This window comes from Tupaia chinensis, unplaced genomic scaffold, assembly GCF_000334495.1.
Source record: "Tupaia chinensis unplaced genomic scaffold, TupChi_1.0 Scaffold000671_1, whole genome shotgun sequence".
Taxonomy (NCBI): Eukaryota; Metazoa; Chordata; class Mammalia; order Scandentia; family Tupaiidae; genus Tupaia; species Tupaia belangeri.
Genome location: NW_006160193.1, coordinates 5936484 through 5947828, shown reverse-complemented (window position 1 = coordinate 5947828; position 11345 = coordinate 5936484). Strand labels below are relative to the sequence as shown.

The window sequence follows — 11345 nt, the reverse complement described above, 5'->3', positions numbered from 1 at the left end:
GGTGTGTGTGCGTACGTGCCCAAGATCCTGAGAGGAGAATGGAGGAGAAGGGATTGCGGCGTGACCATCCCCCCTGGGGGGTGATTTCTCACTTTCTGTCTCTATGTCTCTCTCTGTCTGTCTGGCAAGCTCATGCGCCCTGTAGCAAAAAACCTCTGAAAAAAAAAATCTCTCTCAAAATGAAGTGAGCAGCTAAGATGATTTCTGGCAGATTCATCAGTTCCTTTCATGGTTCGCTGGTTTGTTGCTGTGCTATGCTCCTCCCAGGAGCTCACAAGGTATTCAGAGCCCCCAGTTGGCCGGCAGCTAGAGAACAGGGATGGGAGCGCCCTCCCCAGGCCTGGCCTGGCAGCTGGGAGGCAGAGGGCAGCTCCTGACCGCTTGGGAGGTCAAGGGAGGCTCTTCAGCGAGACAGCCAACACAGAGGTTAACAAAGACCCAGGGGGAGGACCAGCAGTTAGCATAATGGCTATGTCGCTGGACTCCCACGTAGTCGACCACGGTTCGCGTCCCGGACCCGGTGGCTAAAACTCAGCCGGCGCGTGTGCGTGCGTGCCCAAGATCCCGAGAGGAGAATGGAGGAGAAGGGATTGCAGGGTGGCCATCCCCCCTGGGGGGTGATTTCTCGCTTTCTGTCTCTCTGTGTCTCTGTCTGGCGAGCACATGTGCCCTATGGCAAAAAAAACTCTAAAAAAAAATTAACAATCAAAGACCCAGGGGTGGGGCGACGGGGCCATTTCCGGCCTGAGGAAGAGCCGTGGGTGGCTGGGAGGGGGGTCTGTGCCTCCTGGAACCCAGAACGGGAGGCCGGGTGACAGGGACCCTTCTCAGGTGGGGACGGGGACGATACAGGGGGCTGCGGCGCGGAAGGTGGGGCCGGTGGCCATTAAAGGGCTCAGAGGTCACCCAGGGGCGCAGAGGCACCCTGCGGCGTCCGTGGTAGAAGTACGTGGGTACAGGGCCTCTGGCCGTGCGGAGCTTGGAACGAGCGGGGAGCCTGCGAGGCCTGGGTGCCACGGCAGCCGGGACCTGCGCCTGAGAGCGTGCTGCGCCGGGGAGGAAGGACGGGGTCCGGGCTGGGCTTGCGGGAGCCCTTCCCGAGATGCCACCTGTCTGGGAGCCGGCGACGAGGAGCACTTGGGGAGCTGGTGCTGGGTTACCGTGGTGACGCCTGTGACGTCACACAGGCCCTGCCAGGCTCTCCGCCTTCCTTCTTGACCGCGGAGGACACTCTTGGAGCAAAATGGGCATCCCGCCCAGGAGGTGAGCCTGCAGCGCCAGCCCTGTGCCCCGCTGCCAAGCCTCGCCCCCAGCGCCACACCGCGGCCCCATGTCGGGAATCGGCAGCGCCCGGGGCTGCGCAGCAGGCTGGATTGCGGGCTGCTCCTGCGAGAGCAAGTTGCGCCGCAGCTCAGTCTCGGGCAGGTGGACGCTGCGGTGCAAGTGTGCCCAGGCGCGCCCGGCCAGTGTCTGCCTGCGGGAGGAACTGCCACCTGTCACTCTCCAGATGTGGCCTGCAGGGTGGGGAGACATTGGCTGAGGTGGGAGTTGGTGAGGGGCCCCTTCGTTTTCCCAGGCACGGGGCATGGGCACTGAGTCATCTTCCCCTTGGGGGGGCTTGAGCCAGCTTTGCTCAGGGTGAGCGTGGGAGCGTGGCCCCAGGGCTGACCCTGCTTTGCCCTGGGACAGCAGGAAACCTCTGCTGGAGGGCGTGGACACTTCTTTCCTCCGCTCTAATCATTCCCTGAGAATTCAAGAATACCCAGAAATTAGCCTGGGCTCAAGGAGCATCTGTGTGCAAAGCTACACAGCATTTTCTCTAAACGTTATTGTAACCCGAAGTGTTCTAGTTTCCTCTAGAGCAAACTGACGTGAAATGAATAAAATCCCGAGCCGGGAGGTGGTATGGAGGTTGGGCAGCTTGGTCCCACACGAGTGACTACAAAGGTTGAGCCCTGAACCCAACAACTTAAAGATCATTCTCGGGCTCCTGAGATGGCTACTGACTTGCGCTGTGAAATATTGCTTTCCGGGACTAAAAATGAAGGTCTTCTGCTGAGCCTTCTCCCTCCAGATTCAGTTCTAGTGGGTAGGGCTACCTCTTATCCTTCTCTCTGTCTCTCTGTGTCTCCCTGTGTCTTGTCTTTCTTTATTTTTTTAAGGTAAAGTATTCTCTGGGCTCTCAAACCCCTCCTTTACTGTGCTTAATTGTGCCTTTCCCCCTCCCGCTTAGGAAAGGCACAGACCCAGGCCCTTCCTGAGACGGGCACTGATCTTGAGCTGTGACATACTGCTTATGTGTGCTACATGGTTTTCATTTTTGCTTTTTAAAATTAGAATACAAAATATTTTATTGTCTTTTTTCTTTCTTCTTTTTCTTTCTTTCTTTTTTCTCATCTTCTTTCCTCTTCTCTAACCCTTTTCCTTTTCCCTTTAACTGTATTCGTTGGCTGCTCAGCCTCCACTGAGCACTGAGTGTCTAGACAGGTCAAAGTGAACAGTATTCAAACATCTGAATACTATTAGGGTCATAATTCTCTTCAATTCCCACGGAATCTGACACACAAAGAGTGAAAAACAGAATGGAAGAGAGATTGCAGATCACCTCCCCCTGCACACCTCTGAATGCTCAGATTGAACTTTAAGAGTTAGGAAGAAATGCACCATCCACCAGATGATTAGAACTCACTGCAAGAGCACAAGAAATATGAGAAAGCAAGAAAATACCTCTCCTCCAAGGGAAAAGAATAGTTCCCCTTCATTGAGAAATCACCCCCCATGGTGAATGGCCACGCCGCAATCCCTTCTCCTCCATTGTCCTCTCGGGATCTTGGGCACGCACACACACGCATCCGGTGTGTGTGAAGCCATCGGGTCCGGGACACGAACTGCGGTCGACTACGAGGGAGTCCAGACACAAAGCCATTACGCTAACTGCTGGTCCCCTGAGTGACTGTTTTCTTCTGGTTGCAGAACTTCTTGAGCTGATGGATTCTTACAGAAGCCCAGGCCCTCCAGAGAAGCCGGCTGGCAAATACAAGGTACGCGGGCTTCCTCCGAGGTGCAGGGGCTTTCAGGGGGTGCGTCCAAGTGTTTGACCCTTCCCAGCTTAATCAACAGTGTCCTGAACTTGAGTCACTAAGTATCAGGGATAGGAAACAAACAAACAACAATAAAAACCAAAACCACCCCTGTCCTTTCTTCTTTTCTCCCCCACCCCCCAGGTTTTTTGCCAGTGTGCATGTGCTTGCTAGAGACAGACAGAAAGTGGGAAAGCGGGAAATCACCCCACAGGACGACCCCAACACAGTCCCTTCTCCATTCTCCTCTCAGGATTTTGCGCACGTACCCCTGCGCGATGTGATTTTTCAGGCTTAATTTCTTCTTAATTTATTATATGTCAGTGTAATTATATTTAAAAAGTGTCTGGTCAAAATTATACCGACTTAGGCATAAACATGTTAGTCTTAAAAACATAAACACTAGGGGACCAGCAGGTGGCATGGTGGTTAAGGTGCTGACACTCCCACATGGCTGACTATGGTTCAAGTCCTGGACCTGGTAGCTTGCTTTCTCACTTTTCCTCTCTTTCTCTCTGTCTGTCTCTCTCTCTCTGATCAAATTAAAATAAATGAATGAATAAATAAAATAAATAAAGTTAAATAATTCTTTTAAAAAAAAACACATAAACATTGGTGGGACCCGCAGTTAGCGTAACGGCTATGTCGCTGGACTCCCATATAGTTGACCACAGTTCATGTCCTGGACCCAGTGGCTTAAAACTCACGCCGGATTTGTGTGCATGCGTGCCCAAGATCCCGAGAGGAGAATGGAGGAGAAGGGATTGCGGCATGACCATCCCCCCTGGGGGGTGATTTCTCGCTTTCTATCTCTGTCTAGCGAGTGCACAAGCCCTATAGCAAAACAAAACAAAACAAAAAAACAAAAAAAAACAAACCTTTCCCCCAAAAAATAAATAAATAAACACTGGGGGCCGGCAGGTGGCATGGCGGTTGAGGTAGTGGACACTCCCACATGTCCAACTATGGATTGAGGCCTGGACCTGGTGGCGTGCTTTCTCACTTTCCTTCCTCTCTTTCTCTGTCTCTCTCTCTGGTCAAATTAAAATAAATGAATGAATAAATAAAGTTGGATAAATAATTAAAAAAAAAAAAACATAAACACCGGAGGATAAAAGAAGAAAGAAAAACTGTGATTTTTCCATATTTTAATGAAAATATGGAACCTATGTCCCCTCCGAAGGAACTGACTATATAAGGGGTGGACTGCAGTTACTTGGAGTGTCCCTTTTTGCTCTACGTGCATTTGGGTCATTTTCAGTCTCCTGCTTTCCTTAGGCAGTTGAGTGTTTCCTGGGCACTGACCTAGCAGGTATGCCGAGGAGGAAGCCCAGGGGTATTTCTTGTTGTGCGTGCATTTCTCAGGGCTCCCTGCTCTCCTGGTGCAGGAAAGGCGCTGAGGCTGAAGCAGGTCTGTTTCAGGTGGGAAAGAAAGTACATACCCTGTGAAACGGCGCGGCGTGTCAGTACCGCCTGAGAGTGCGCGGGGCTGCCATCTGCAGTCTAGCTGCGGGCACACTCCAGCTAGTCCTCTTAGAAACTACTGCTGGGGGGAGGCAGCAAGTGGCGTGGTGGTTAAGGCACTGGCCTCTCACAAGGCCAGCTGTGGTTCGAGTCCCAGACCTGGTGGCTTGCTCTCTCACTTTCCTTTTCTCTTTCTGTCTCTCTATGGTAAGCACACATGCTCCATAGGAAATTTAAAAATAACAATAATTGGACCAGCAGGTGGCGTGGTGGTTAAGGCATTGGACACTGCCACATGGCTGACCACGGTTCGAGTCCTGGATCTGGTGGTGTGCTTCCTCACTGTCCCACTCTCATTCTCTTTGTGTCTCTCTCTGGTCAAATTAAAACGAATGAATAAATAAATCAAATTAAACAAATAATTCTTAAGAAAATAACAGTAATAATAAATGAAATTAAGAAAAAAGAAACTGCTACTGGGGAAGCAGATCGGCTGATCTGTCATCTCACACAGTTATTTTTAAGTGCTAAGAACAGCTCATTTTTTTTTAATTTGCCAGAGGGCACATGTGCTTGCTGGAGAGAGGGAGAAGTGGTAAAGCACCCCACCCCCGTTAGAGAGCACGGATTGCAATCCCTCTCCCTCCCTCCCTCTTTTGGGATTTTGGGCGTACACGCAGCACACCTAGTGTGTTTCTCAAGTCCTCAGGTCCGGGACGTGAATCATGCAGTTGGTCATGTGGAATCCAGCTGTCACAGCCACCTTGCCTGGCTGGCCCTCTATCAAAGTGTTCACGCTTATTCTGTGGGCCGGTAAGTGGTGCGGCTGTTAATGGCGCCGGACTCGCACATGGCCGGCTGCAGTTCATGTCCTGGACCTGGCGGCTTGCTTTCTCACTTTCCCTCTTTCTCTCACTCTGTCCGTCTCTGGTCAAATTCAAATAAATACACAGATAAATAAAATAAAGTAAAAATTCTAAAAACGCTTTATTCTGTACATAAAATATATTTTTAAAGAATTATTTATTTAAGGGACCATCAGGTGGCATGGTGGTTAAGGAGCTGGACACTCCCACATGGCTGACCATGGTTCGAGACCCAGACCTGGTGGCGTGCTTTCTCACTTTCCCTCTCTCTCCCTCTCTTTGTGTCTCTCTCTGGTCAAAGTAAAAAATAAATGAATGAATAAAATTAAATAAATAATTTAAAAGATTATTTAATTTTATTCATTGTTAATTTAATTTTTTAAAATTTTAATTTGTGCTCACCAGAGAGAAACAGAGGGACAGAGAGAAAGCAAGCTGCCAGTCCAGGGACTTTAACCACAGTCAACCGTGCGGGAGGTCCAGTGCCTCAACCACCACGCCACCTGCTGGCCCCCATGTGTAGAATTTTTATTTAATTATTTACTTTATTATTGTTGTTATTTTTAAAATTTGCATGAACATGAGCATTTACCAGAGGGAGACAGAGAAAGGGAAAATGAGAAAGCAACCGCCAGTCCCGGGACTCAGGCCGCAGTCGGCCGTGTGGGAGTCCAGTGCCTTACCCAGCACACCACGTGCTGGCCCCATAGGTAGAACTTTCCTTTGTTCGTTGAGAGATATTCACTATAGGGCATGTGCTCGCTAGAGAGACAGAGACAGAAAGCAAGAAATCACCACCCCGGTGAGAGGGCCACATTGCAATCCCTCCTCCTCCACCCTTCTCAGGATTTGGGGCATGCATGCACCCACCCCTGTGTGAGTTTCTAGCCGCTGGGTCCAGGACTTGAACTGTAGTTACCCATGTGGGAGTCCAGTGCCTTAACCACTATACCACCTGCTGGTCCCAGGTAGATCTTTTAAGAGGTTTTTGTCTTAAGGCGAGTGTGCTCACCAGAGAGAGAGACAGTGAGGAGAGAGAGAGAGAAATCACCCTCTGGGGGATGACCATGCCGCAACCCTGTCTTCTCGGTTAGTCTCCAAGAATCTCGGGTATGCCAGCACACTCACCTGGCAGGACTCAAACCACGGAGGGCCACGTGGGAGTCTAGCCACACAACTGCTACGCCATCTGCTGGTCCTTCCACACAGAATATTTTAATATATTAGTAAAATCCTGGATAATCACACACAAAATAAAAATAATAATGAAAAATAGAAAACTCATTAAAGTGCAAGAGGGGAAAGACGTGTGGGCCGCACCTTCCCCGTCTGGAGCAGAGCAGCCCAGCCCTGAGGCCTGGTCAGCTGGACACGGCCGTGACTAAGCTGTTCATTAGGCAGTTCGCCCACACATGGGAGGATGGCGTCACGTTCCTCAGCTTCAAAGATCAAGCCCTGGCAGTCCAGTTTCTCACCAGCAGGTGGCGTGGTGGTTAAGGCATTGGACACTGCCACATGGCTGACCACGGTTCGAGTCCTGGATCTGGTGGTGTGCTTCCTCACTGTCCCACTCTCATTCTCTTTGTGTCTCTCTCTGGTCAAATTAAAACGAATGAATAAATAAATCAAATTAAACAAATAATTCTTAAGAAAATAACAGTAATAATAAATGAAATTAAGAAAAAAGAAACTGCTACTGGGGAAGCAGATCGGCTGATCTGTCATCTCACACAGTTATTTTTAAGTGCTAAGAACAGCTCATTTTTTTTTAATTTGCCAGAGGGCACATGTGCTTGCTGGAGAGAGGGAGAAGTGGTAAAGCACCCCACCCCCGTTAGAGAGCACGGATTGCAATCCCTCTCCCTCCCTCCCTCTTTTGGGATTTTGGGCGTACACGCAGCACACCTAGTGTGTTTCTCAAGTCCTCAGGTCCGGGACGTGAATCATGCAGTTGGTCATGTGGAATCCAGCTGTCACAGCCACCTTGCCTGGCTGGCCCTCTATCAAAGTGTTCACGCTTATTCTGTGGGCCGGTAAGTGGTGCGGCTGTTAATGGCGCCGGACTCGCACATGGCCGGCTGCAGTTCATGTCCTGGACCTGGCGGCTTGCTTTCTCACTTTCCCTCTTTCTCTCACTCTGTCCGTCTCTGGTCAAATTCAAATAAATACACAGATAAATAAAATAAAGTAAAAATTCTAAAAACGCTTTATTCTGTACATAAAATATATTTTTAAAGAATTATTTATTTAAGGGACCATCAGGTGGCATGGTGGTTAAGGAGCTGGACACTCCCACATGGCTGACCATGGTTCGAGACCCAGACCTGGTGGCGTGCTTTCTCACTTTCCCTCTCTCTCCCTCTCTTTGTGTCTCTCTCTGGTCAAAGTAAAAAATAAATGAATGAATAAAATTAAATAAATAATTTAAAAGATTATTTAATTTTATTCATTGTTAATTTAATTTTTTAAAATTTTAATTTGTGCTCACCAGAGAGAAACAGAGGGACAGAGAGAAAGCAAGCTGCCAGTCCAGGGACTTTAACCACAGTCAACCGTGCGGGAGGTCCAGTGCCTCAACCACCACGCCACCTGCTGGCCCCCATGTGTAGAATTTTTATTTAATTATTTACTTTATTATTGTTGTTATTTTTAAAATTTGCATGAACATGAGCATTTACCAGAGGGAGACAGAGAAAGGGAAAATGAGAAAGCAACCGCCAGTCCCGGGACTCAGGCCGCAGTCGGCCGTGTGGGAGTCCAGTGCCTTACCCAGCACACCACGTGCTGGCCCCATAGGTAGAACTTTCCTTTGTTCGTTGAGAGATATTCACTATAGGGCATGTGCTCGCTAGAGAGACAGAGACAGAAAGCAAGAAATCACCACCCCGGTGAGAGGGCCACATTGCAATCCCTCCTCCTCCACCCTTCTCAGGATTTGGGGCATGCATGCACACACCCCTGTATGAGTTTCTAGCCGCTGGGTCCAGGACTTGAACTGTAGTTACCCATGTGGGAGTCCAGTGCCTTAACCACTATACCACCTGCTGGTCCCAGGTAGATCTTTTAAGAGGTTTTTGTCTTAAGGCGAGTGTGCTCACCAGAGAGAGAGACAGTGAGGAGAGAGAGAGAGAAATCACCCTCTGGGGGATGACCATGCCGCAACCCTGTCTTCTCGGTTAGTCTCCAAGAATCTCGGGTATGCCAGCACACTCACCTGGCAGGACTCAAACCACGGAGGGCCACGTGGGAGTCTAGCCACACAACTGCTACGCCATCTGCTGGTCCTTCCACACAGAATATTTTAATATATTAGTAAAATCCTGGATAATCACACACAAAATAAAAATAATAATGAAAAATAGAAAACTCATTAAAGTGCAAGAGGGGAAAGACGTGTGGGCCGCACCTTCCCCGTCTGGAGCAGAGCAGCCCAGCCCTGAGGCCTGGTCAGCTGGACACGGCCGTGACTAAGCTGTTCATTAGGCAGTTCGCCCACACATGGGAGGATGGCGTCACGTTCCTCAGCTTCAAAGATCAAGCCCTGGCAGTCCAGTTTCTCTGCTCGCCTGTACCTTATGTCTCCCTGAAAGACACCACCCTGGCCTCCCACGAGCTCGCCTGGAACGACCCACTCCTCCCTGTCAAACTGGGTGTGGCTGGGTCAGCTGAGCTTGCCCTGGAGCTGGAGAGGCAGGGACACTGCAGCCAGGGCAGGTGGGCATGGGAGGTGTGGGGTGTGGTGCGACTGGAGGGTGTGGGGGTGAAGTTCAAATTGCCACTTAGGAGACCAGGGCCCAGCCGAGGTGCAGATGGAGTTCTGGGGACAGATAGCCAACTTCCAGAGGTTGAGGATGGAGTGGGGCTCCTCTGGGGTCTCCCTGTGGCTGACTGGCCAGGAAGAGTTGCCAGGCTGGTGGGTAACAAGGCTCCAGCCATAATAGGGTAACTTCAAAGAATTCTCCAGTGTGGGGGGTGCTGTGTTCCGGGGGAGGTTCAAGATGAGCTGTGGGGGAGGGGAGGCTGACACAGGGCACCTGGGGGCCAGGACGTTTCCAAGGTGCGATGTGTGTATGGATGGGCCACGAGGCCACCAGGCGGGGGTAGGGAAGCTCCGGCCTCCATCCAATGTCCTTAGCATCAGTTTCCCCGCCGTAAAACACCTGCCATCCACACCTGCCATCCTCACAGGCCCGTGGCTCCTATCCAGTAACCGAATTCCTCACCGACATCAAAGGAAAGCCCAGGGCCTAAGCCCATGTCATTGTGTTTACCTCCCACACACTGGTGTGGTGGCTGGGCACAGGGATGGCTCGGAGAGACGTCTCTGGTGCACCCAGAAACCTACACACTGTGGACACCGGGGGGTCTGAGGGAGGGTGCCTGAGGCTCCTTCCCAGGGTGCGAGCTGCTGGGTTGCACCCTGCATGGAGTCCCGTCTCTGGGAGGTAGTGCTTGTGGCCCAGGGTTTTCCTAGGAGCCAGTGTGGGGCGTCTGCTCCGCCAGCCCTGGGGCCAGCAGGGGCCCGGCCGGCGGCTGGCGAAGGTGTACTATGTCCTGTCTAACCGCCCGCCTGGCCCGCCTTGCCTTCCGTAGGAACCCCTGTAACTTGGTGCTGGCCGGGAAGCGTGGGGTTGGGGCTGACCCTGCTACCTTCAGTGGACCTGGGAGGGGTGCGGCTGGGAAGTGAGGGAACCACCCCCTCCTGTTACCATTTCGCCTTGGGTTCTCTGAACTCAGCAGAGGGAGAGTGGAGACAGCTCAGAGGCCGCGTTGCTTAGTAGGCCTGCACTGTGCCTAAGGGACACGGAGCCGGCCGAGCACAGCCCAGAGTGGGGGTACCTGTGCGATGGGAGGCTGGAGTGAGCTTTACTTTCTAATTTTTAAAAAATTTGCCAGAGGGAGGCCTGGCAGGTGGCATGGTGACTGGACTTCCACAGGGTTGAGTGTGGTTCAGGTCCCAGACCGGGTAGCTTGCTTTCTCACTTTCCCTTTCTCTCTCTCTCTGGTCAAATTAAAATAGTAATAATAACAAATGGAAATAAATTTTAAAAATAAATAAATTAAAAAAATTTTTTTGCCAGCGGTGTCTGCACTCTCCAGGGAGAGAGTGCAGACAGAGGGAGAGGGACGAAGCCCCCCAGTGGGGTGTGGTTACCCCGCTACCCCTTCTCCATGTCTACACTGGGCACGGCGTGTTTTCCGGGCTGCCAAGGCTGGGATTGGAACTGTAGGATCAGCCCTGCGGGACCCGGCTCCCTAACCACCAGACCACACAGTCAGTTCAGTAAGTAAGCGAGTAAATGAGTGGGGAGCCAGAGTCCCTGTAGCTTCGCTGCCCTCATTCTGGGAGGTGGGGCTTAAGTCCCCTGCTGGAATGTGGGCCATGCGTGGTGACTTTCTTCCAAAGAGGACAGTGTGGGGGGCTTTATGAGGAAAACCCCAGCGCACAGAGCACAGCGGCCACAGTCCCCTTCCAGACCGAAGTCGAGATGTCGAAAACGTCAGAGCGACTGTCCCCGCCAACAGGAGCGAAAGGTGGTGTCCTGTTTGGGGTTCTGGGACAGAAAAGGGGCATCAGGGGACAATGAATGAAACCTGAATCAAGTGTGGACAAGTTATTGAGAAAAATGTAGATTCCGTTTTCTTCCTTGGGACCTTGAAAATGCCAGTGTGTCACGTGCGTCACGTCCTCACATCTGTCATGTCTGGCCTGTGGCAATTTTTGGTTCCAACTTTGCTGTTTATGACAGGACTTCAAAAGTTCATGAAAGGTGGCGGGCCCTGCGCGGCCGGGGCTCTGGTCCGCGTTCCGCTGCCTCCCCGGGCCTGCGCGTGGCCGCCGGGCCTGAGTCTGCGCGTGGCCGCCGGGCCTGTGCCTGTGGGTGGCAGCCAGGCCTGCGCGTGGGTCTTGGGCCTGTGCGTGGCCGCCCGGCAT

The 11345-nt window shown here is 51.5% G+C and overlaps 1 protein-coding gene across 1 annotated transcript in view; it reads left to right on the top strand.

The window, feature by feature from the left end:
• Positions 1–894: 894 nt before the first annotated feature.
• The window catches only part of LOC102493602 (uncharacterized), an 18314-nt gene continuing 7863 nt past the window's right edge, over positions 895–11345 (top strand). Inside the window, exons 1-2 of the mRNA XM_006159996.3 lie at positions 895–1263; positions 2974–3041. Of these exons, the coding sequence (XP_006160058.2) occupies positions 2988–3041 (54 nt within the window). The 5' untranslated portion in view covers positions 895–1263; positions 2974–2987. The remainder of the gene's footprint in view (positions 1264–2973; positions 3042–11345) is intronic.